The sequence below is a fragment of the Onychostoma macrolepis genome, chromosome 05 (assembly GCF_012432095.1).
Source record: "Onychostoma macrolepis isolate SWU-2019 chromosome 05, ASM1243209v1, whole genome shotgun sequence".
Taxonomy (NCBI): Eukaryota; Metazoa; Chordata; class Actinopteri; order Cypriniformes; family Cyprinidae; genus Onychostoma; species Onychostoma macrolepis.
Window position 1 is genome coordinate 6,518,598 of NC_081159.1, and position 24,467 is coordinate 6,543,064.

General features: G+C 36.5%; 1 protein-coding gene across 2 annotated transcripts in view; it reads right to left on the reverse strand.

Moving 5' to 3' along the window:
- Nucleotides 1–24,467, reverse strand: part of pappab (pregnancy-associated plasma protein A, pappalysin 1b) — an 87,758-nt gene that overhangs the window by 55,079 nt on the left and 8,212 nt on the right. For both annotated transcript variants that reach the window (XM_058777714.1, XM_058777713.1), the window contains exons 3-7: nucleotides 13,589–13,734; nucleotides 13,143–13,436; nucleotides 12,785–12,977; nucleotides 11,563–11,684; nucleotides 3,470–3,971 (exon numbers count right to left, since the gene is read on the reverse strand). In XM_058777714.1, the coding sequence (XP_058633697.1) occupies nucleotides 3,470–3,971; nucleotides 11,563–11,684; nucleotides 12,785–12,977; nucleotides 13,143–13,436; nucleotides 13,589–13,734 (1,257 nt within the window). The remainder of the gene's footprint in view (nucleotides 1–3,469; nucleotides 3,972–11,562; nucleotides 11,685–12,784; nucleotides 12,978–13,142; nucleotides 13,437–13,588; nucleotides 13,735–24,467) is intronic.

Below are 24,467 nucleotides of genomic sequence, written 5' to 3' on the forward strand. Positions count from 1 at the left end.
GACATCATTAGCGTAATCAACGTGACTCCAGTGGTTTAAACCTCAATTTTAGGAACCAACGCGAGTGCTTTGTTTGCGCAAAAATAAATAAATAAATATATAACCACCTTATTTACTAAAACATTGATCTGCAACCCAATAGGGGAAGCACCACCACACTTTGGATATTATTTTGTAAATAAAGTAGTAAATGTTTTTTTCTGCAAACAAAACTCTTGCGTTGCTTCATAAAATTTAGGTTAAACCACTGGACTCACACGGAATAGTTTAATGATGTCTTTCCTACTGTTCTGGAACTTGAATGTTTGGGAATGTTTTGAGTAATTAATGACAATTTCCATTTTTTAGTGAACTAACCTTTTACTGTAAATCCTTGTTGTACTCATGTTGAGTGCACACAATAATCCAAAGAGTACAATAAATACATTTACAAAGTCTCCTAAGTTGTGAAGCACCACCTCCTCTTCCAGGACAACGGAGACATTAAGCACAACTGCTGCTGCTTACTATTCCAAGTTTCATTGCAGTTGTGTGGTTCTCCAATGACTCTGTAAAAAAATGTAAAATAGCAATGTCAATATAAGTCTATATACAGTATAACTTCAATAACTCATGCAGCCTGCATTACACAGAGCCACATCCGGGGCTCTAGACTGCGACCATTTTTTGAGAATGTGCGAGTAAAAATTTGACATGGTCGCATGTGTGCGAGTGCATGGTCTGCACAGCTCCAAAGAATCTGCCTCATACAGTGCACGTTGCCGAGCTTCGGCGCATTGTAGCAGGAGTCAGATTTCACTGATTACGTGAAGAGAGGGGCTTTCAGCGCGAGCGCTTCGGCTGTAGAGCCTGGTTTATACTCGCTGCGTCAGCACGAGCGTGAAGGTGCGCGCAGCGGACCGAGCGCAACGGAGGATTTGGTTTTTAAGCTAAAGTAAAAGGCCGCTTCTTAAACCAGAGAAGGTGAACATGTTGGTATTCTTGAAGAAAAAACAAAACAAAACATGCAAGTCCTGTCAGCGACAGCCAGTTTAGTTTTACTTTTCTTTTTGTTTTCGTTTTGAAAAGCTTGTTATCTTTGCTGTTTACCTCAAGCTACGCTATGGAGGCTTTCCTTATATTTTTTTTAAATATTATTTATTTGATTCCTCAGTGTTTGCTAAACATTCTGTAATTTATTAGTCGGTATATAATACAGCATGTGATGTGTCCTATATGCCATGCCTCTTCTTATTCGTTTTTGTTAATAAATGTTATGCAAGCTAGTTTGTTATTGTAACTACTGTTTTATTGTTGTTGTGATTTTTAATTAAGAATAACAATGAATCCATATTTTGTTTTAGTCTTAAAGTCTTAGATATAAGCAAAACAGACCATTATCTTTTCTTGTAAAACGTGACACCAAGATCGCGAATTTGAAAATGAAAGTGAAAGCGCACAAACAAAGGAATTCCTGTTCACAAAATTTAAATCACAAATAATACTGATGAAAAAGAACGGGTTGAATGTTGAACACTTTTGTTACCATATAACTATAAACTATGGTAAAAGTTCATCAGCATGCATTGATTAATCAAATGTTGCAGCAAAAAAATAAAAAATAAATTGCGACCAAATTATGTGCTCGTGCGACCAACTAAGAAAGATAGTCGCAAAAGTGCAACCAGTGGGAAGAATGAGTCTACAGCCCTGGCGTCACACAAATTACATGTAAGAGCTCATAGTATTTGACACTAATATGGAATTAACATATTCAATTAGAACTGAGTGAAATACTCAGGGGAACAAAAAAATTGTTACAGCAGAAACATTTTCCTTGTGTCTCATACATTTAATATAATAATCATAATGTGAAATAAAAATAAATTAGTTCAATAAATAGTAACTTTAGGTAACCGAGAGATAGAGGTGTGCGATATTGACAAAAATGATATCTCAATATTTTCTGGGATTTTATCGATAACAATAATTAGACAGACAATATTTTGCTGAGTGTGTTTTTGTGCTGACATTTTAAGGACTACCGTGGACTCCTAAAGTTTTGATATTCTGCATATTCTGTGTGGTGGTCAGTTCACAGCAGTCATAGAAATAATATTTTCCAATACATTTAAATTGAGTTTTACCTTTTCATAAAGCCATTTTTCTAAAAATGTGCATCATCGTTTGAGTCAAATTCTTACATTTAATCAGTGAATTAGAATAATAAGACATTTGGGCTGTTACCAAGCAAATGAAATCAGTATCAACAAAATGCATCTTTGCAATGCAGAGGAAACACAGAAGCTGCATCTGAAGTGGCATTTAGAAACATTTAATGCAGGACATCAACCATTTATGCAACAGTTACAACTGCATAAATAATGTTTTGATATTTTAAACATTAAAACATGGAATACTGATATTTGGAATTATTTTTAAAAAATGAAAAGATACTTTAAATGTGAAATTAAAACCGCCAGTAGGTGGCAGTCACTGTTAATAAGTGAGTCATTGCGATTGAACCAAATCATTTAAACAGTTGATTCATTCAGGAGCGAAACACCGACATGTTGCTCAGAGATGCAAATTGTAATTGTAATTATTTTTGTTGGCAAAATAGAGCAAAAACAGCCAATACTGTGTCTAAAACGTAAGTCCCTTAAATAAAAAAATAATAAATATAAATAATAAATATAGTTCAGTACTCACCATAACTGTAATGATGGAAAATCCGTCTGGAAATGATGTTTTATGGCTCCTCAGCATTGGGCTCTGCTCTCTCGCGCAGACATTTGAATTCGCTACACCAACGGTTTCTCTCAGGCGCATGCGTACACGCGTTTTTTGGTGCAAGGCTTGTTGGGCCAACACAGATGTTTTGCTTCTGCTTGATAGATTGGCTGAGCACAATTTAATATGTTCGGTGAATATATATTTTTAATTTTAACTTCAGACCTTCAGATAAAATTAGTACAATGTATTTTTTTGTTTGGGGGCAATTTGTTGAGTCAATGTTTATTTTTCAGTTTCCACAATTTTTCAAAATGTAATTCTTAATTGTAAAAAATGTAAAAAATTTTTTTTACAGTGTATAGGTGTTAGATCCAGGGATATTATCGTTAAAACTAGAGCTAAAACTATGAAAATATTTTTGAAAAGTGAAATAAAGCTGAAATAAATTAAATATATTAATATTTTAACTTAATCTTAGAAACTTTAAGTGTCTCATTTGTATTTAGTTTAAGTGGAAGCATTTAAAATACTAACTGGAAATAAATAAAAAACAAAACAAAACTGAAACTCAAATAAATTAAATCTTAAAAGTAATATTAAAAAGAAAACTAATAAAAATAACTAAAGCACAATACAATTACAGAAAAAAATAGCTAAAAGGAAAATGAAAACTGAAAGTATAAAAATAGCTCATTAGAAAATATTAATAAACACTATAGTAGTTATAAATAATATATACACCCCTAATCCTTACCTGTCCACATATCTCAGAGTGGGTTCCTGAAGGATCAGCCCATATGGTGAATGTGTGAACGGTGGCTGTCGAATCAGTCTATAGCGCAGAGGATGACACGACCGGCACAGAGGATTGTCTGCCTTTGAGGCAAGCAATGTGGCGTCGATTTCCAAGTGCTGCTCCATGGTGAAGAACTGCACCCCATACACCTCCTCCTTCACATCTAGCTTAAGTGTCAACGGTGTGTCACAGAACACATACTGTGGACCCAGCGAGATGTTGTTACCACTGAGGGTCAGCAGAAGGATGTCATGGATTGCAGGCAGTCCAGTCTCCTCCAGAGAGAAGAAGGTGACCCAAACAGTGAGGGAGTCAGGCACAAGCGGATAGGCAAACTCGAGCTGCAGCATACAGCCCTGGGGTGGGCAAGATGCTGAGCCAACACTACTCGAGTCTAGGCCGGCGTTGGGGCTCCAAGTGCTGACACTCGCTTCACAGGCCTGCTCTACGTCTGGTGGACCTAAAGAGGACAGCAAAGAATGAAACCAAGAATCTTTTCTTTAGGCAACATATTTCAACTTGGTAGCTCAAGTTAATGTCATTATTTCCCCTTATACACTGTGAGGTTATGAAAACGAGAGGGGTATATTGATGCTGCCAGGGTGTTAGCGTGCCTTAAAACTAAAGTATGAGCAATGGTAATGTTGCCAAAAAGAAATAATGGATGTTCAATAGGCCCACCATTTTTACAGATTGTAAGAAGCCCTTTGAAATTGGATCCTGCTTCTTAAAGTTTCATGATTGTTTAGTTATTTCAAGAAGTTATCCTGAATTCATTGCAGAAGTTCACAACTAGAGTTTGGAGAAAGAAAACAGGGAAAATTTGAAGATTACTTATACGTTTTTACATCTAAATTTACTTTATATTTTACAGCGTCCCATCCGCACACAAATGACTCTAATGAATTGATTATTTTTAGTGAATCAGAAACATACAGCCTAAGCCATGAAATTCACAAACAAATGACTCTAAATGAGTCAATTCTTATACTGAATCTTTCTATAATTCAGACCTAAGAAGGACAGCAAATTTAATGGTGATTAATCGGAAAGGTTTTTCCATCTAAATGTCCTCTCAGACAGCACATACTGTGTGACAAGTATGATCTGATGCACACACAAATGACTCTTAAGAACTGATTATTTTTAGTAACTCAAACACATAAAGTGCACGCTGTGAAGTCCAGTTCACAAACACATTACTCTAAATGAGTCAACCCTTCTACAGAATCATTCTATTTTTGGTGGACCTAAGGAGGACAGCAAAGGATGAAAACCAATCTGCATTGTCTAGTCAACATGTTTCAAACTTGGTAGTACAAGCTAATGTCATGTTACTTCTTCTTAAACACCTTGAGGTTCTGAAAATGAGAGGGGTACATTAATGCCACCAGGATCCTAGTGTCCTTGCCAAGGTGCTGCAATGTGGATGAATCCTTAAACCTAAGTATGACCAATAGTAATACCCATGTTTGCCTTAGCAAGCACTGCTAATTATTTACAGATAGAAAAATGACCCTGAGCGATATCAATTGCAATGACTTCTGCTATTACATCTCATTATTGGCTTCTTGGATTAATGAATGGCATCTCAAAAACAAACAAACAGTTTCTAAGAGGGCCAAATGATGTTCTTCAGTGAGATGGCAGGAGGTCATGGGGAGAATTCTGGCCCTGGGCCCAGTTTTCCTTTTTAGAAACTGTCAAGAGGTCATTGTGAGGCAGCTGAAGGGGGATGGGCCCGGAGAGGGGGTGAGCTTGACAGGGAGGCCTCACTGAAGCTCTGAAGGAAAATGTGCTTAAATGAGACCTACAGCAGTGGTCAACAGCTACAAGCTTGCAGCTATACTAAGTAAACATAATTATACATTTATATTACAATGATGAGTTTTTGTAGAGCACCATTGATTTAATTCCATCCACCTTTGCTGGCTTGCAGAATAAAGCTGACATATATAGCTTAAATATTTCAAAATGAATATTTCTAAAATATTTCCAATTTTTTTCTAAATAAGCTTCAATGTTACATTATTTAAAATGCCACTAAGAAGACGCAAACAATACAATTTGGACGCTCACTTAAATATGTGTGATTGCATTGGCTATGAAAATACCAAATGGCACCTGAAAATATATGATGCTAGAATTTTTCTTAGAACTAGCCTCATTTTCCTGAACCTTTTTGGCAATGACTTTAACCAACTGGTGTTGAAGTGATTTTAGTGGATGTATGAAGTCAGTTCTCCTCAAGTTTAAACGTTTCCTAGCAGAGTAATCACAGGTGTAGCTCATCACATTAACTATGAACATGTTTCACTAAAGCCGGGCTCACACTGCAGGAGTTTTAGGCCGATTTATCCCCAATTTTCTCCTCCCAAGAATCAGAGAAAAAAATCTTGTCAATGACCGGTTCTGATGTTCGGTGTGGATTATCTGGTAATATGAGGCATTTACAGATTGAATTTTGCACCTCCCAAACTGGGGCCTCCCCGATCATATCAAACATGTTTGATATTTAGGATTTTAAATCAGGATGATCGCAATTACATTTGTACTTTCACAATAACCAATGTGCAACCACAAAACAAGCTGCTTTACGGGCGGTTGGATAGTGGAGATGGAGGAAATGTCTCACATTTGCCGTGCTGAACATTGGAACCGACCAAGGGCCTTGACAAGAAAATATAAATCGGCCTAAAACTCCTGCAGTGTGAGCCCGGCTTAAGGCTAATGAATCACAACCAGAAAGTGTCTTATTACTTTTTTATCTTAATTTTGAACAGCACATCTGTTGTTTTTGTCTGAAAAACCCCAAATAAAATAAAATATGGATAAAGCATGCTAATATTCTTGCACTAGAAAAAGTTCCAAGTGGGATTTTCTTGAAGATGTCCAATGACTGCCATAATGTATACCTTTGTATTTTACATCTGTTTTGCCGTTATTTATTTCTTTGGTTTTATTTTGTTTCTGATCCTGTCTAAAATGTGAGTTTATGTATTCTGTATGACTGTTCATCATTTGATGAGAAAAATGCATAAAAGCAACAAGAAAAAAAAAACATTTTCTAAACAAAAATGTATCATTAATTGTATTTACTTTGATGGCATTTATACATTTTAAGTGTGGCTTAAGCATCCCTTTTTGAAGCCACTGTTGCTTTCAAAATGTTAGTTTTTGATCTGACTGGTTGCATGACGAATGGAAAAAAAGGTGAGGTAAAAGCTTCTTTCACGTTTATTTTGGTTGACCTCAGTCAAGCTTCATTTGTAGTCTGACTACAAGTTAAATGACAAATGGAAAAAGCGTTGGGCAAAAGTTTTGTTAATGTTTATTTGGTTGAGCCAAGCATCTAGGTAGCCTCCCTCGCATGTCTGACTCAGATATCACCGTTGTTCTAGGGTGGGTATTTGTTGCTCAATTAGATGGCCAAAACAAACTGGGATGTTCTGAAACTAGATGCATTTTTGCAGTATCAACTTCCCAAATTTTTGCTAAATGTCTCCCACATAGATCCCCCATGTACCTCAGCTGCTGATCAAGGGAATATTAGAAGAAATATTATATGGAAAAGGACAAAGCCAAAAATAGTGCAAGCCATCAAGCAGAACTGGACTTTCCAAAATAAACCAATAAGTTATATCATAAGCCTCTCATCAAACGAACTAAACTCACATCAAACAAACCAAAAAGTTCAGATCTAAAAAAAAAAGAGTACTGATAGTCATATTGGAAACTCTTGCCGGTCAGCAAGACTCACTGACACAATCAGGATCTGGGCAATGGGGGCACGGCAGGCAAACGAAGTGTTGAGGTAAGACTGGGACGAAGATACAAGTCATTCCTAGCATTCCTGGTTTTGTGTCTCACATTCATTCTCTTCTTCTTCATGTTTTCAATCAACTGTGGGATCTTTCTCATGAGCACAAGAAACCACAGAGTAATTTGCGTAGCAAATGGAGTTGACTTTGCACAGCACTCTCGCATCCATCTATTTGTTGTGCCAGTCTTGTTCTTTTATTGAATTCCAGCAACACGATAAGAGCATCGTTTCCAAAAATATGCTTGCTTCCAAAAAGTCAACTAAGGACACTCGAATGGGAGGAAAAAATGGCTTTTTAAATCTAGATGACTGAGGACAGGACAGGGGGCATACATTGGATGAGGTGAGCACTGCAGGCAGGTGATTTTCTGAGAGCGGTAAAGGGCAGAGGTTCAAACCAGCTGCAGGCCGTCAAAGTCAGGTTTTGTATATGATTGTAAACAGTGGAAAGATGGCCCGGGCAATGGAGTACACCAGGGAAGCCATCCAAGTGCAAAGCATAGTTAAAGCGTTGTGGCCATGGCAAGCCTGGGCATGCCTTCTCAGCTGATTGCGTGTAGCCACTGCTGGGCCAACTTGGCTTGGAGGGAGACAAGCATGTACTTACGGCTCTACCCGCCACAAGTCTGACTCACCCATTTTTAAAAGCAAACCAAATGAAGTGATTAAGTAATTAAACAGAAAAACAGCCGGCCTCTGGAATGTAGGTCTCTGAAGTTGTTTTCAACATTTCAATGTCAAGTCCAATTCACTTTTTCAAGAGCTTTTGCAGTTTGAGCTAAAATAGTGGGCATATGTCATGGCCATTAGGGCCTAGTGCTTCTTCAGCGCTTGGGTAGGTTATACAGATACTTTGCACTCATAAAATAACGGAATAAAAAAAAAGGATGCCTTGGAATTCTGATAAGAATAGCTTGACCATGGCAGTTTGGCTTCGTTCTATGATACCAGATCAAAGGTTGAACTACGAGGGCAAGATCATTGATACTACGCAGGAAAACATGACTCATTCCCCGTGGTAAAAGACATTCATTTATGTGAACAAAGCTCTATGGACCAATTCTTCCATATGTCCACATTTTTCTTGCCTTAAAATAAACACATGAGAAAATCGAAATTTACGACAACCCCTATGACTAATTTTTTCCACACTTTTTAGTTCTTCTCCTCATAGATTACTTTGCTGTTCCATCCAATATTGGCCTCACTTGGCAACCTGAATTGGGTGCAATGCTTTAATCATTTATCCCACTCAATAAAACTGCACATTAATGGTTTTGAACTGCACTCACCAATTGAACACAATTTCCAAGTGTCAACAGAAACAGGTCTCTTTCAGTTTGCCAAAGTAGCCAGCTTAAATCCAAACAGGAAACCTCCTAAAAGGATTCAAGTAGGCCACTAACAAAACCACTAAATGGCCTGTAAGTCTCATCATATGCAATGAGATTTATTATAACTTAACGTGATTGTCAATTCAACCATATTGCTATGTTCTAGAACATTTCGTGGACAGCACTGCAATAAAATTTTAGTTAAATCAATAAAGCGTCTGTTCCTTTAAAATTAGGTTCTACCTACGATTTTGGACTGGTGTGCATTTACTATACAATGTAACTCATTGATTAACTACCACAGTACAATGCATCTTTAGAGAAACTAACCAACTGGCTATGACTGTTTTCACGAAACCGTACAGTATCACAAACCTCTAACATTTGAACCACATTGGTTCAATGATACAGGACTGCTGTTAATGACATCATGCGCAGGTGGAGGAATAATAACTTATAGTAATTGATCAATTCAAGATTCAAATTCAAAATACATTTCAGGAAACAGAAGCAGAGAGTGCTACACAGGTGTCTTTATAAAGCCTCTGGTGCTCATTGGGTATATTAGAGGTAAATATCAAATTGTGTAGACAAAATACTTCCAAGGCACTCACGAGGTAAGATAAAAAGCCTTTAATGTGCTGGGCTTAAATCATTACAAATAGTTAAAAGTAGATCCTATTATTTTGTTATAAGTATACAACAAATATATTTACATATTTTTGTACTTATAAAACTGGTATACTTAAAGCCTGCTAAATTGGAACTAATTTTGTGCTTAATGCACTTTAATTGTGCGGAAGTAGTGCTGAGGTCCAACTAAGGATATATTGTAAGTATAAGTATATTTGATTGTGCTAACATGGAACTATTGCAAGTATACTTCAGGTACACTTTAAATATCTTGCATTTAAAGACTGATATTATACAGAGATCATACAATCCATATTTATTATGATATTAAAACACATTTTAGGCATAACATTAATAAATGCGCATTGTGCATTAAAGAAATACTCCAAATAAAGTTTAATTTTATATCAGTAAGTCTTAGGCGATACGTGAATAAATATGCTAATTGATTTTAATTATATGCATATTAAATTATTTACTTTTTTTACTAAGGTGCTGCTGTAATAAACATGACATCTGACTCCCCAGATTCATAGTGACCCGATCCGTCCCCCTCACTGTCTCTACTAAAGGCGACATCGGTAAACAGAGGATTAATCAGGGTTTCCGCTATGTACATTAGCCTAAGTAGTGGAAGCCCGGCCCGCCACTCCTTAAACGTGCACTAAGCGATTTTTGAAAAACGCTTTTGACTGCAGTGTCTGACCGAGTCACAAAACACACTTGTAGCCAATCAGCCGTCAGGGAGCGTATCTTGTACTGATAGAGAGAAGAGAGTGCTCAATTTGAGTGCACAGGATGGATATTAGCAGATCGACTACAGATAGAGAGAAATGGCAGATAAAAAAGAGGAAAATATCAGAGAAACAAAACATTAAAAAGAAGGGTTACGATCAGGCAAGAGGTAGGACCCGCGTAAATATTGGAGCAGCTTTCCAGTGGTGGAGAGAACTCAAAGAGCGGGAAGGGCTCGAATCGGACGCCGAGGTTGTGTTGTTTCTTTCTGATAGGTGAGTAACGTTGATTTTGCTTTGTTTCACAGAACTTATCCGTGTTGGCTTTTGCTTGAATATGCTTGTGTGTCATCTTCACTTGTTTCCGCGATCGTCGTTGCCATGGTTGCGTATGTACGTGTGGGACGAAGATAGCAAAATATGGCAAGGTCCTGTTGGGGTATGGGCGTGTTTGTTTTGATGCTTTCAAATATCAACATAATTTGGCAAAATCGTGAACCATTAATTATTGCCGCCACTGCTTCAGAATCGGGTCGGGGCAGACGCAGGATGACGCACAATAATAATCTACCGGTCACCATTACTTTGTACCCACGTTCTCACTACACGCTGTACTGTTGTCAACAGACAACGATGGTGCCACCGACGTTTACGTTCTCTGTGTGTGTATGTGCTACGACTCCTGAACCCGGGGTCCTATGAGGAGCTGGTAACTGCCTCAATTGACCTATCAGTAAGCCCCGCCCCGCTTAGTTACTGTTGCTCCCTCGGACAACCTTGATAACCATGTCCCACGGTTTTTGCACAATTTTGGACACAGAAGGCCACCAAATGGGAAATAAATATTCCATGGAGGGATTTATAAAATATTTAAAAATAAATACGGTGGGTAACTCGAAGCGAGGGTTTATAGATCACAATGCAAGCGGGAGAAGTCTCATATTACGGTCGGTCATCACGATCGAGGACGACAACATGCAGGACCAACACTGTTCATGTATCGCAGGCTACGATTAAATTAATGTACATTTAACCAATTTAGTATGGAGAGGCACTAAAATGTAGACCTTTGTTTATGTGTTTTTGACCTACACTGTACAAGATGCGAGAACAGTCCGCTATTTAGGTTTGTACGTTAGCATGGACTCACTAATTTTAACGTTAGCTAGTTTTAGCCAGAGATACCTTGCTGAAGCACAAGATAACATTAACGTTCTGCTTGAGCAGATGAAAACTGTATCTTAATGAGTGTGTGACAACCAGAAAATGAACGTTGTTGTCTTCAGTTGTATTGGGGTGAATACTTCAAAAATATTCAGGACATTTTGCTCTGTTTTGTTTGGATTCAGGAAATGTAATAAAATAAATGATATTGCCTATCCTCTCAGGATACCTGGAATCAGTGTTACAAGTACCCCTGGCACATCGTTTTTCAATTTTTGAAGCATAAACCCCATAAAACCGATGCTTGTGGGGTTTATGGATAATATTTAAGGCTAAGGATTCAGCAGGATTATTGAGTCTTACCTTCTGCTTCACGAGGGCTCCAGTGGCCGGAGGGAGCGCAGGGTCTGGGAGAAGAGGAGTTCGAGGCATACTGTTGGATCACCCCAACTTCAGTACATCTGTCACAAACTGATCCCACTTCTCTAGGAAATCAACAGACAGCCAAGGTAGCAACTTAGACACAGCAACACCACAATAACCTCTTGATGCCTTTATAAATGGATAAAACGGTTTCTATGATTATGAGAGAGAAATTCAGATTCAGATGACTCAAGCTTCGCCCCACTACGACCTGTGGGCGCCATATGCACTACTGCACTACATAAACTTTCATCTTTATTGACATGATTGACTTTGACCTGTTTAGCATCTCACCGTAAATTTTTATTGGGGTACTTACATTATATAAGCATTTCTAGAATGAACTAATAAAGCCTAATTAAACATACAAATTAACTACTGAAACAAGCCTTAAAGACACTCAAAACTTCACAACATCAATACAAAACAATTGTAGTTTGTACAAAAAAGAGCCTAAAACTACTTTTTTCTTTTAAATAAATGTTTCATGAAAGAAGCAAAAAATGCTGGCTGTCCATATAAGTCAAACTAAATATTAAATTAAAACTAAATATTAGATTTATTTAAAAAATACACTACACATTATGTAGATAAAATTTATATAACATTTAACTTGCCCTTTAGTTTGAATTAGTTTGATAAGGCTATGTTTTATTTCTATGAAAGCTATATAAGAATGTTTTTGTTGGGGGATTTCTACATACAGTTTAAAATCCTGATTTTGTAATGTTCTAAAAATAAACATTAAATAAAATCAAAAATAAACTGTAACATTAAAAAATAATTAAAAAATAAAATTTATTTTTTAAACTACACCAGACTGGATAACAGGTTTTCAAATTGAAATCAAATGTTGTACAACCTATCATTTTCTAAATATTTGTCATTATTTGCAAGATATATTTTTTCTTAATACATTTTAATTCATTTTATTTAATTTTTTTCTTCAATAACTTGCAATACAAATAATGTTACTTCTTGGGATTCACAATTTTAAGTAATGTAAAAATTTTTCATTATGGTTAACATTTTAATACATATTATATATTATATTATTATTATTGTATTAGTTTTTAATAAATATTTCACTAAATAATTATTTTATTAATAAAATGAATTAATAATCTATCTAGGAACAGCCTTGGCTTCTAGTTCTTTTCACCTGTCTAAGTAATGGCCGGTGAGGGCAGGGAACCACTCTAGTGTAATAGAGTCTTGGTCCTGCGCTGTTACTCGAGGAGGTAGAGGAACAGGAGCAGGTTTACTGCCAGGTCTCCAAGACTGGTAGATCAGATCCAGGTAACAGTGCATCCGGGCCACCTGGTTCAGCGTGAAGGAATCTGTGCAGTCATCATCTTTATGGGAACAAAACCGAACAAAGAAATCTCAGACGTTACACTCATTTTAAATTTCTTTCACAGATTTCCTGTCCAAATCAGCACAGAAAATACTAAAAGAGTCTGCAGAAGTCTTCTACTCAGCAGACATTTAGAGTTGATACTGTATACTGTATGTCTCACCAGCATAGCTCATGTAATTGTTGAAGGGAGTGTTTTTGAAATGACATCTGCCGCAGGTGTCGTTGCCTGGTTCAGGATCTCTGCAGTACTTGTACTTGGGTGTGGGATTTGTATCTACACACAGATCCCCCGTCTCAAGAGATGGCTCAGTCTCTAAACAGGCATCGTTACAGGACTCCACCTCTGAGATTCCCCTGAAGACATGGTACAGTCCAAGGCTGTGGCCAATCTCATGGATCATGGTGTGAGTGTGGCCGAAAGTACCATAAAATAAAGGGTTTAATACAATCCCACCTCAAAAAAGACAGAGCGAGAGCAGGTATTATAAACATCATCCTTTATGGTACCCATTTAATGTCTTTCTTTCCTGATATGCAATACTCTTCAAAACTATGCTAAACCAATGATTGTTATGTGTATTGTAGTGATGCATTTATGTATTTTACCTAAATGTGTCAAAGCTTCTTTATCCCAGGGCCAAGTGCCCACACCAGCCACGTCTTCATCAGATGAGTTAGCAAAGAAGATGTTCAAGTGTGTGGATCCATCCAAATTCAAAACCTCTTTCAGCTCTTTCACGTTCATGTAAGCCCTATAGAACAAGAAAGACTTTTTAATACATGAAATATTCAAAACAGACTGTTTTCAAAATCATATATACTGTAAACCGGACCTTACAATCACACATAGAATAATTTTCAGACCAGTTAACTGAGCTGTTGCTTGTCCTTTCGTTTTTTATGTTTCCGACCATCTAACATTCACTCATCATGATTATTAAAATGGCAATATTGATCTCTTATGCCCATTTACAATGTTTGTAATGTACCAGGAAAGAGTTGCCTTCATTAATTTTCACTGCTCCCCCACTGTTGAATCTTAAGTGCCATGGCAAAAGAAATCATGGTTGTGAACGTGATGCAAAAACGTTTTTCTGTTGAGCACCCAAATGCAAACAAGAAGTAACCAGTATTGGCTGATACACGAACAAATGACTCTTGTGACCACATCTTTAAAGTCATTTGTTGGGTCACGCAACTTGTGTTTCTGAGTCACTAAAAAAATAACTTGCTCATAAAAATGCGGTCACATTTACCACTGTTCAGCAATTTGTTTGGTGGATGAAATCCAGTCGTTTGAATAGAACTTCACACAATCGAGAATTTTGCGTGAGGACGAAAGATATGCCCACACACATTTCACAGACTTTTTACAGAATTGCTACATTAACCAACAGAAAGCTACTTGTTTTGAAATTAACGTCTGTATGAGCTGTGCTTTATACATCTCTATACTATCGACAATATACAATGGACCATTTTTGCCCACAACATTTCACCGAAATGAAAAAACATACCCAAATGAATTGGAATCGAATTGAGAGTTTATGAGTCAGAACTGAATCATGTATATGTATATATGTATATGTGTACACTGGTAAAAACCTGGTAAATGGTTAACGGTAAGTTCCTGTAAAATTTACAGGGAAAAACTGTAAACTGACGTTCCCAAAATTCTTGAATTTGATGTTTTTTCTTTTAAATAACTATGTTTCTTCTTAGTTTTTTTCTTATCAGTTATGTTTATTAGGGTCGTATGTTAATGTTACATCTAATGTTGTTAAATTAATGTTTATTGCATATTTCAGTTTAATGAGTCTCACCATGATGGTGTTTAGTGCTTGTGTGAATGACACTGTGCACCTGTTATTATTTAAAATCTGCTTGTGATGGGCTTTGGTTCATCAAGTGACTTTCTCATCACCACCTGCATTTGCTGGTTATCAGTGTATTTCAAAGGTACAAAACAGATTTCAGTACTTGTAGGTTGGTATATTAACATTATGTCAGTTAATGAAATTACGGTATTTAACTGTAAATTTAAGTTAAAACTGTAAAACCTAAAATGTTGTTACTGTATTTTTTTACAGTAGAATTCTGGCAACCACAGCTGCCGGTTTTTTACCGTAGATTTTACGGAATTTTTTTTTACAGTGTATATATATATATATATATATATATATATATATATACACACACACACACACACACACACACATATACACACAAATTGCCATCTGAAATTTTCATCTAAAATAAGCATTTTTATCAGGCTCCTATGTTTAGGTTCAGTAAATGTATTCTAATGGCAATGTATATCTCCTTTTCTATGCAATTAAAGTGAAATAACTAAACATAAATATAGAAGCCTGATAAAAAAAATGCTCATTTTAGAAGAAAATTTCAGATGGCACTTAGAGGCGTTTGCACCTGAACTCTTCAATATATATATATACTATAGTATACTTCAGGTACACTTTAAATATCTTGCATTTAAAGACCGATATTAAGACCATACAGTCCTTGGGCTTGATATTAAGAAATGTGCAGTAATCACAAGTAGTACTATAAATAAAGTTTAATTATAGTTTTATATCAGTAAGTCAAGCAATATGTCAGTAAATATGTTAATAGATTTGAACTCTACTTAGTATGAAATAAATGCATTTTAAATATATTATTTTTTACTAGGGTAATTACCAAATTTTTAGGTAATTTTATTAATGAAATACATCAGTCAGGATTGATGGGAAAGTACATACAGAAAGTACACAAAGAGCATGTGTGATTGTATAAATGTTTGTCAAGAGAAGCAGTGTTCTGTAATTTAACGGCTCTAGTGAGGCTGTCACACAGAGTTTGTATTTGGAAGGAAACCTGAGCCCCGCTCTGCAGCCAGCGCTGAGGTCAGAGGTCATTGGCCCTGTCTAGTTAGGAATGCATTGTGTCATTTGGATAGTTCCAAACACGGCCCCCTTAAAATGCTTATTATTTCACCTCAAACACACTGGGCATGTTATTCCCATGCAAGCCTTTCCCCTGCAGTGATAACTGTCATGCAAGTCAAACAAAGACAAGCCTCTCTGGAGTGATGAATGCTGGCTTGCTGGAGACATACATTTCCATAAGTACAACAGCATGTAACCATGCATATATTCATATTTGTGCAGACGTATAGTATTTCATAGCGCCTCTCCGCTAACCTTCTCTGTCTTTACGGGAGGCCCTGCTTAATTCTCTCAAAACATACCGTTTTGAAAAATGCTGGAACAAAAATGAACACAAGCGGTGCTGAGTCCCTAACTCCAACGCTTTTAAATGTAGTAAACACCCACCTCCACTATTCATTGAGAAAAAAAACCCCAGCCAGGTCTCATTCCTCATCTTAAGAGCAACATCTGTTAGCTAGTTCACCATGAGGGCCAATCAAACACGGTATCTATTGTCATGCTGCTAAGCCCTGGGTTAGCTGAGACATTTTAGAAATGTATGTATTACTTTGTAGTTGTTCTTGATGTATTAACCTTCTAAGGAAGATGCGGGTTAAGGAGACAGGATGACCATTTCCTGGTATTTATTTTCTCGTAAGCCTTATACTGTGGCACTACGTCTTGTAAAGTCATCACTCTCCGTCATAAAAGAGAAACACTAGAAGCCTCATGACAGTTCAAAAGAAGGAGAGTTCGTCTAGTAAACACACTTTTGCACTACATTTCCAATCATACACAATTTATTTTTAAAGCATGGTGGTTGTTGTACATCCCAACACCAATCAGGCAGTTATACTGTTTATATACTACAGAAGTTTGGAATAATTAAGATTTGTAATGTTTTTGCAAGAATTCTCTTATGCTTATTAAGACTTTATTTGATCAGAAATGCGGTAAAACGGTAATATTGTGAAATGTTAAAACAATTTTAAAAATGCTGTTTTCTTTTAATATATTTTTTCAAATAAATAATTGAATTTTCAGCAGCCGTTACTCCAGTCTTCAGTGTCACACGATCCTTCAGAAATCATTCTAATATTCTAATAACTGAAGATTAAAAACACAGGATTAAAAATTCTAACACAAAATTTAAGTTTTTTTTTAATTCTCATTATGGAAGTGGTGTATTCAAGTTAGTATATGTATGAAATGCATTTTTAAATAATGTATTTTACTTACATATTTTTGAAAAAATGACTAGATCTGAAAAAAATATATAGTTGTCATTTTATTGACCCATCTATCACTCCGTGACTGAAAGCTAAAGACAGGGACGTGATAATGTTGCACAAATATGAAAAAAAAAAAAAAAACATGGCAGAGGGTGTGATGTTCTCTAGGCAGAACATTGATGATTAGTTGTGGTGGTGATGCTACAAGCCAACACAGCTGCCAATGAGATGTAGCACAGCGTGGAAACATCTTGTGTGGTACAGACCTCAAATTACCTGCTTCATTCCACACATATTCAGAAAACAACTCATAACAGAATAGATATTCTTACAAGCAACATTACTGTGAGGGTCACAGTAAAGAACCATTCACTTTTTGACTTATAAGCATGCACCTTACTGGTTTATCTTGACTCAGACTAGTGAGAATGCACCATAGTAAACCTATATAGCGGAATACTTGAAATGACATCATCATTTTTAAATTAAAAAAAGTCAAAAATGGAAAAAGAAAAGAAACTGTTGGGCAGTATCAAAAGGCGGCAGAGTTTCGCTTGTGAAACCGTGGAAGCCAGCTCAGGGGACAAATCTAAGGAGAACAGATGATATAAGGTTTCCCTCCTAATAATTTCAGGAATTTCATTATTTCCTATGAAAATATTTGGCTGGCTTTTTGGCTGTACAGAAGGGGAAAAAGGGGTCAGGGAGTTTCATGGTGAGATAAATAAGTCAGCTATAGAGTAAGTGCAAAAAGAACTTGTTTTTTAAAACGCAGGCCTCTGCTTTAATAAAAGTTCCACTACTGTAGGTCAAAGCCACATAATCTGAGTTCAATTAAGTTTAATCCACTGGCTCACTTACAAAAACACAACACGAATCAGATGTGGACGTAGGCCTACTACAAAAACAGCAGGCCAAAAAATGCATCTGTCCAGCCAAAGTATGCAGGCATCAGTGGTCATGTATTGCACAATGCTGCTCAGGATCATTTGAGGCATTTTTTTCTCCTGATTCTGCTGAGTAGGGAAGTGGGTGACACTGGCAGTACAACGTTTGAAGCCACATAATGAATCACTAGGCTCACATTCGGAGGTGATCATCTTTAAGAATGCCAAAATAGTCTTCTAGGATGTCTTAAAAGAAGCCAGTCCATTCTCATCTCCACATGTAGAGTACAGGCTTGTGTCATGGGAAGGCTGTCCATTAAACAAGCAAAAAAAAGGGGGAAAAAAGCACAGACGTCACTGCTGATCAGTTCCGCCTGGCTGCACTCAGAGTGCTCCAAGTGGTGTGTTGACGCATTTATATTTAATGCCTATTAAATGCGTGATTATGGCTTCATCCATTTACACCCATGTATTATTCATCTGAATCAGTAAAGACGGCCTTACATCCAGATGTACCGAGTGTGGTTTCGCGTAGAGCTGCTCGGGGCGGGTTGGCATGGCAGTGTTCACCAGTTGGCTGAGAGGGCTATAATTTTCTCAGCCTTTCATGGATCTTTTCATCAGCTCCAAGTACATAAGAGGAGTGATCAATCATCTATACAATTAGCATCGTGCACAACCAGGCGTGAAGTTCACAGGCTCGTGGGATAATTTGTAGCTGACCTCTGCAGGAATAATATAATTCACAGACAGTTACCATAAAAGGGGCTAGAAGAGAGGAAGACACATTTATGCAAGGTCTACAGAGAACTAGAACTGAAGTAGATAAAACATGGGAAATATTGTACTGAAATATACAGTAAACAATCACTCTCCAAAAAAATTTACAGCTTTAGTATGGATGTTCCTATGTACATCTGAGACTGTTTTCCACAGGAAACACCTGCCCAAAGTCATTAAAAACATTCATTTCTGAACGGTCTATTCCTATGTCCTCCATTACTTCCAGCTTCTGTCATCTGTTATACTACCCTCTCAGAAATATGGCTAATATGGTTCAAACAAAAGATGTTTTTATTTTTATTTTACCCCCATGATGTTTACTTACAAGCTTAGTAATATTACTGCACCAAAAATGCAACTTTTTCCAACTTCTGATGGTTAAATAATAGTACAAAACATTTAATAAAAAATAATAGTATATATATATATATATATAAAAAAAAAATTCTGCTGTGCCTTTAATACACATTCAAACAGTGAATCAGTTCAAACTGTCTACTTCAATGAATCATGTATATTATCAGTGTATTTTAATTGTAATTTTTTTTTTGGATATAAATATTGTTGTTTATTCCTTTGTTATGTGTATATATGTGTATATAAAAAGATTAAATATAATTACTCCTTGTTTTTTTTGTTTTTTTGTGAAAAACTATGGAGCCTCTAAAGGGACATGGTCATGGAAAAAATAAATAAATAAAAAATTAGTTGGGAGAGAAAATTATATTTCACTGCTTTCACATTCTTGCAAATCTTGTGTTAGCTCACAAAAGTTTTATAATGGAAATAATATTTCATTGTTTTTGTGAGTGAATGCAAGCAAATGAAAAAGAACTGATATAAAATCTAAAAAAAACACGCTTTGATCATTTTTGACAATTTTAGTGTTATGCCGTAAACACTGTAAATCTATAAATTTGGCGGTTTCAAAAATATTATCCTTAAAAAAAGGATTTAAAAAAAAATCAGCCCTTTGAGCTATTTCAATTACATAAATCTAGAGATATACTGAATATTGAAAGCTGTATCCCAGGCCTACATTCATACTGACTCAACATGAGCTGTGTACCATCGCATTTGATGCAGACAGCCAGACACACAAACACAAAACATCAGCATTATCTGGTCCTCATAAATCTCTCCCTTTATTTCAGAAGGCAAATATGTTTGAAACACAATTAAAGCTCTGAAACTAGTTCACTGCAAGTAAGTGTGTCCAGCGCTGTTAATGCGGTGGAGTGGAAGTCCCCAATGAAAAGGGCTCTACACACAAATGAATCAGCTGGCCTCACAGCGGCATGTTAAAGGACTATTTAATTGCTGCAGTTTAAAAAGAGGAAATCCTTCTGTCCCCCGGGCTTAACTCTTTATCCAAACCTACTTCTGAACATCAGGGGTTGGACCTTGTGGTTGTGTGTCTGACGTTGCATGCAATGAAGAGCGAGACAGATCTCCATCGCTTTTTTAGGTTGCCACTTGTGTAGACAGGTGGTTTCTCAAGCCTCCAGAAGAATAAAAAAAAGGTGCTAAGAGTGTGCTTTTCCTGTCCAAATCCTTGATAAGGTAACCAGCTAATAGCCAGCTTAGTTTACAAGCCGAGTGGCTTAGATTATGCTGCAGAGTGAAGTCTCAAACAGGGCTAATAGAGATACTCTTATTAGTAGAGTTGGATCTCCTCTTCAAGAGAGCCCTGGACAAAGCAGGAGAGCAAAGCAGGAGCAAACAAGCATGCACTCGAGATATGCTGTTAGGAAAGCAATGCTATTTTTTTTCTCCCTGCAGTGTTGTGACCTTTGAATCCTCAGTGATCAGCGAAAGCACTGCACCTAAGCTAAATCCTGAACGTCATGTCAATTCAGGTAGAGACGACTATGTTTATATAAAATCTGCATAATGTCTGAACCAAAACCGATTAAAGAAGCGATGATGTCACTCTCTTTTTGACACTGATAGCTCATCTGAAGTGCTTGAAAATGAGCCAGATGTACGGGTCTTGACTCATGCAATTATACAGAGTGAGACTTGACTCATTTTTATACTGTCTCGCTCTACCATCGTTTCTCTCACCAGCTCTGCAGTCTTGGGGTGACCCAAAAGTATCATTTAAATGCATCAGCTTAAAGTCTTGGTCAGTGGTCCCTAGTGAAAAATAAATATACTAAAATGCATTTGAAATATGCTACTTTACATTTGACAGTTTCACGTCCGTAAATATGACACTAAACAAAGCGAACAGTGATTGGTTGCTTTTACATGTCTGTCAGATGTTCTCTTGTTTTTTTTTGTTTTTTTTTTAGCCAATTAAAGCAGCTATGGAGTCTGAACCTTCTGCCTTCAGTCTGAAGGTCTGGCAATGCAAGACTACGTTAGAACTAACACTGCTTTATAAAAGCAACCTGTCTCTGAGCTATTTGCTTTAAGATAAAGGCAACTAAATTATTATTAGCTAAAACTCTATTCAATATCTGACATACATTGCTGAAAGAATACAGATATAAAAAATAGGTTAATAAAACCTGTTGAAAATTGCAGATTTTAAAGTTGACTGCAACATCTGCATGAGTCTTAGGCAAAAACAAATTCACCACAGCATTTGATTTCATTGTTCTGTTCTTGCACAACTCTTTGTTCATGCATTCTTGTACAATCAAAAAGGAATGTCAAATCACTTCGTTATGCAGCCTTCGGCAAAGCTCTCCAGACATACCATAATCAAATCAAAACAAGCAACAAGCTGGAGTGCTCTCCGCTTGACCACACGCTCTGGTCTCATCTCACACACGAACACACACAAACGTCAATAGGACAAACTGCAATTATGGCAACTAAAAAACAAATACAGTGAACTAAGGATCTGTAACCACAGACGGACAGGAAGCAGTATGATTGTGCAATTTTGCAAACAGTACCACAATGCAATGAGGTTACAAACCTGGAACCAATATTTTAATTTATAGAACCTCTCAAAGGTAAGTCATGCCTTTTATATATAATTTGTTCAGATTTACAGATATTGAATATGCAATCATTCAACCATATTCAGTTTCTGTTTCCTGAGAATAAAACTTTCATCTTGGACCTTGACATGTCTCTCTTTTTTTTCTCTGGCACAGATCCCTAGTTGTCCTTAAATACCCTTGTTTGTTCTGATTAAATACACTAAACCGCATTAAGTGATAATCAGCGGTTTTGCTTTCAAGAATCTGCTGCAGACATACAGTGGGTTTCAAAAGTCCACCGGTGAAGATGCTTTATGTAAAACAGTTTTTTAATTACAAACACATTATCAGCACAGCAATTTAAGTGATATGTTGTATTGGAAAACGTAACATGAACTTTATAACCGTTTGAATGGATGCTTGTTTCCACCATGCGATTTAAGGTAATTGCGACTTTTTTACTTCACTATTTTATACTATTTTCCCACAGTTCTAATGTAAATTGGGAATTATGAGAACACTGGACATTTCGATATGTTAATGCTACATGAAAAAATATTACAAACTTATGGTCTCAAAAGAATCTACTTAAGGTTACTCAATATATTCAAGTTAACGCAGAAGATTTTTTCAAGTAAAGTTAACCAACTGAAATTTACAGAGAAAAAAGCTATACTTCTGAGTTCATATCTTGCAGCTCTGACTTTTTTCCCCCTTTGAATTAAGTTTACATCTCGCAATTCTGTGTTTTTTTCTGACACGGAATAAAAAGAAAACAAGCAATTGCGACTTTTATCTTACAATTCTGTCTTGCATTTCTCTGAATTGCAAGTTTATATGTCACAATTCTGACTTTCTGAGAATTGCTAGAAAAAAGTCTGAATTGTGAGATAAAATGTTGCAGTTACCTTTTGTATTTTTTTTTTATCCCGTGGCAGAAACATGCAGCACTTGACCTGCATAAGATTGTGTCAAACCTGATGATCATGTACTCCAGTATTGAGTCATGTGAATCCAAAGTAAATAAAACAACACAGTTGATTAAAGAAAGCAACAGAAGGTAATTCAAAATGTACACCAAGCTACGAAACAGTGTGCATAGCACAAACAATACCGAAAAACCGAGAAGTGAACCCAGGGGAACTTAAATACACAGAGATAAACCAAAAGGTGAACAGGTGTGCTGATTAATGAATGTCTATGATACTGATAAGTGGTGGGAAACTAGAACAAAGCAAGCAGGAAGGTGATGTGAAACAACCTAAAAGTCCATGATAATGAAACTAAAAGAACATGATTGTAACACAATTTCACAAATGTACTTATTTGATAAGTGAACAAAAGAAGTGAAGAATCATAAATATTTATTATAACATTTTTTTTCTTCACAAAGATTGTCAGTGTAATCTCAGACTTTTGAACACCACTGTATGTCACAAAACTTGCAGAGTGCGTATGGCTACAGGAACTGTTGCTGAGAAGAGTGGAAAAGAGATCTTTGATTTGTCCCACCATCCAGAGAACAAATACAGAGCTTTACCCCAACAGTATCCAGTGCCCCCACAACCTCAACATATTTCTGGAAGGTTCTTTTTCCTGAGCAGGACTCCCAGAAGAGTCTCTAATGCTGTAAGTAATAGTGTTGGAGATTCTGCTCTAAGCTGTGATTGGCTCCTCTGTTTGTCCAGGGGGACATAGTTTCCATTCCCACTTACTCTCTATCAAATCACTTTTATAAGCTTACAAAAAAAGGAGAACTATGTCTAGAATCTCCTCAGTCTTCACATCTGGTCACGAGAGTAGTTCATTTCACCCACAAGAGTAAAACGTGATTGGTTGCCGAGCTCTGATTCGGTGCCAAAACAGACTCCAGGGACACATGAAACACATAAGAACAGGCCTGAGACTCATAGTACAGATACACCAAACCTTAGGGCCGAGGCTCATCCTTCACCGTGTTTTATTGTCCCTCAAACTGCATCCTTCCCTGTATACGTTAAATCATGCTCCAGAACTCTGACTCCGGTTCAGCAGTTAAGATGTTTTCAGGACGTCACGTCATAATACATTAATGGAACAGAATTAAAATAGCTGAAAGCTTCACACAAAGGAATGAAAATGATAGTGCCCTAGAGTTCGTGTCTGGTACTTCCAAAATCTTTAAACAGCTATGAACTTCTAACCTTGAGCTTCAAAAGAAGAAGAAAAAAATGTTGTATATGGGTTAATGAGAAATAAGAGTGTCCCAAGATAAAGAAAAATTTATCTTTAAATGAGAATATATAATTCATGTTGGATTCGTATGGTTTTGACTTAAAATGTCATGTGGTGTAACCATCAAGTAAAAAGTTCTAACATACACTCTTAAAAATAAAGGTGCTTCACGATGCCATGGAAGAACCTTTTTGTCTAAATGGTTCCATTAAGAACCTTTAACATCTGAAGAACCTTTCTGTTTCACAAAAGGTTCTTCAGATTATAAAAAGGTAAGGAAGAGATGGTTCTTTAAAGAACCTTTGACTGAATGGTTATTCTATGGCATCGCTGTGAAGAACCTTTTAAGAACCTTTATTTTTAAGAGTGTATTTTGCTTACACCTTAAATTACATGTACACACGGTACGCAAAATATTTTTATACTGTATATGATTAGTTCATAAATGTCATCATCAGATTTTGGGGAATCACACCACATTATATTTTACAACCTGATAT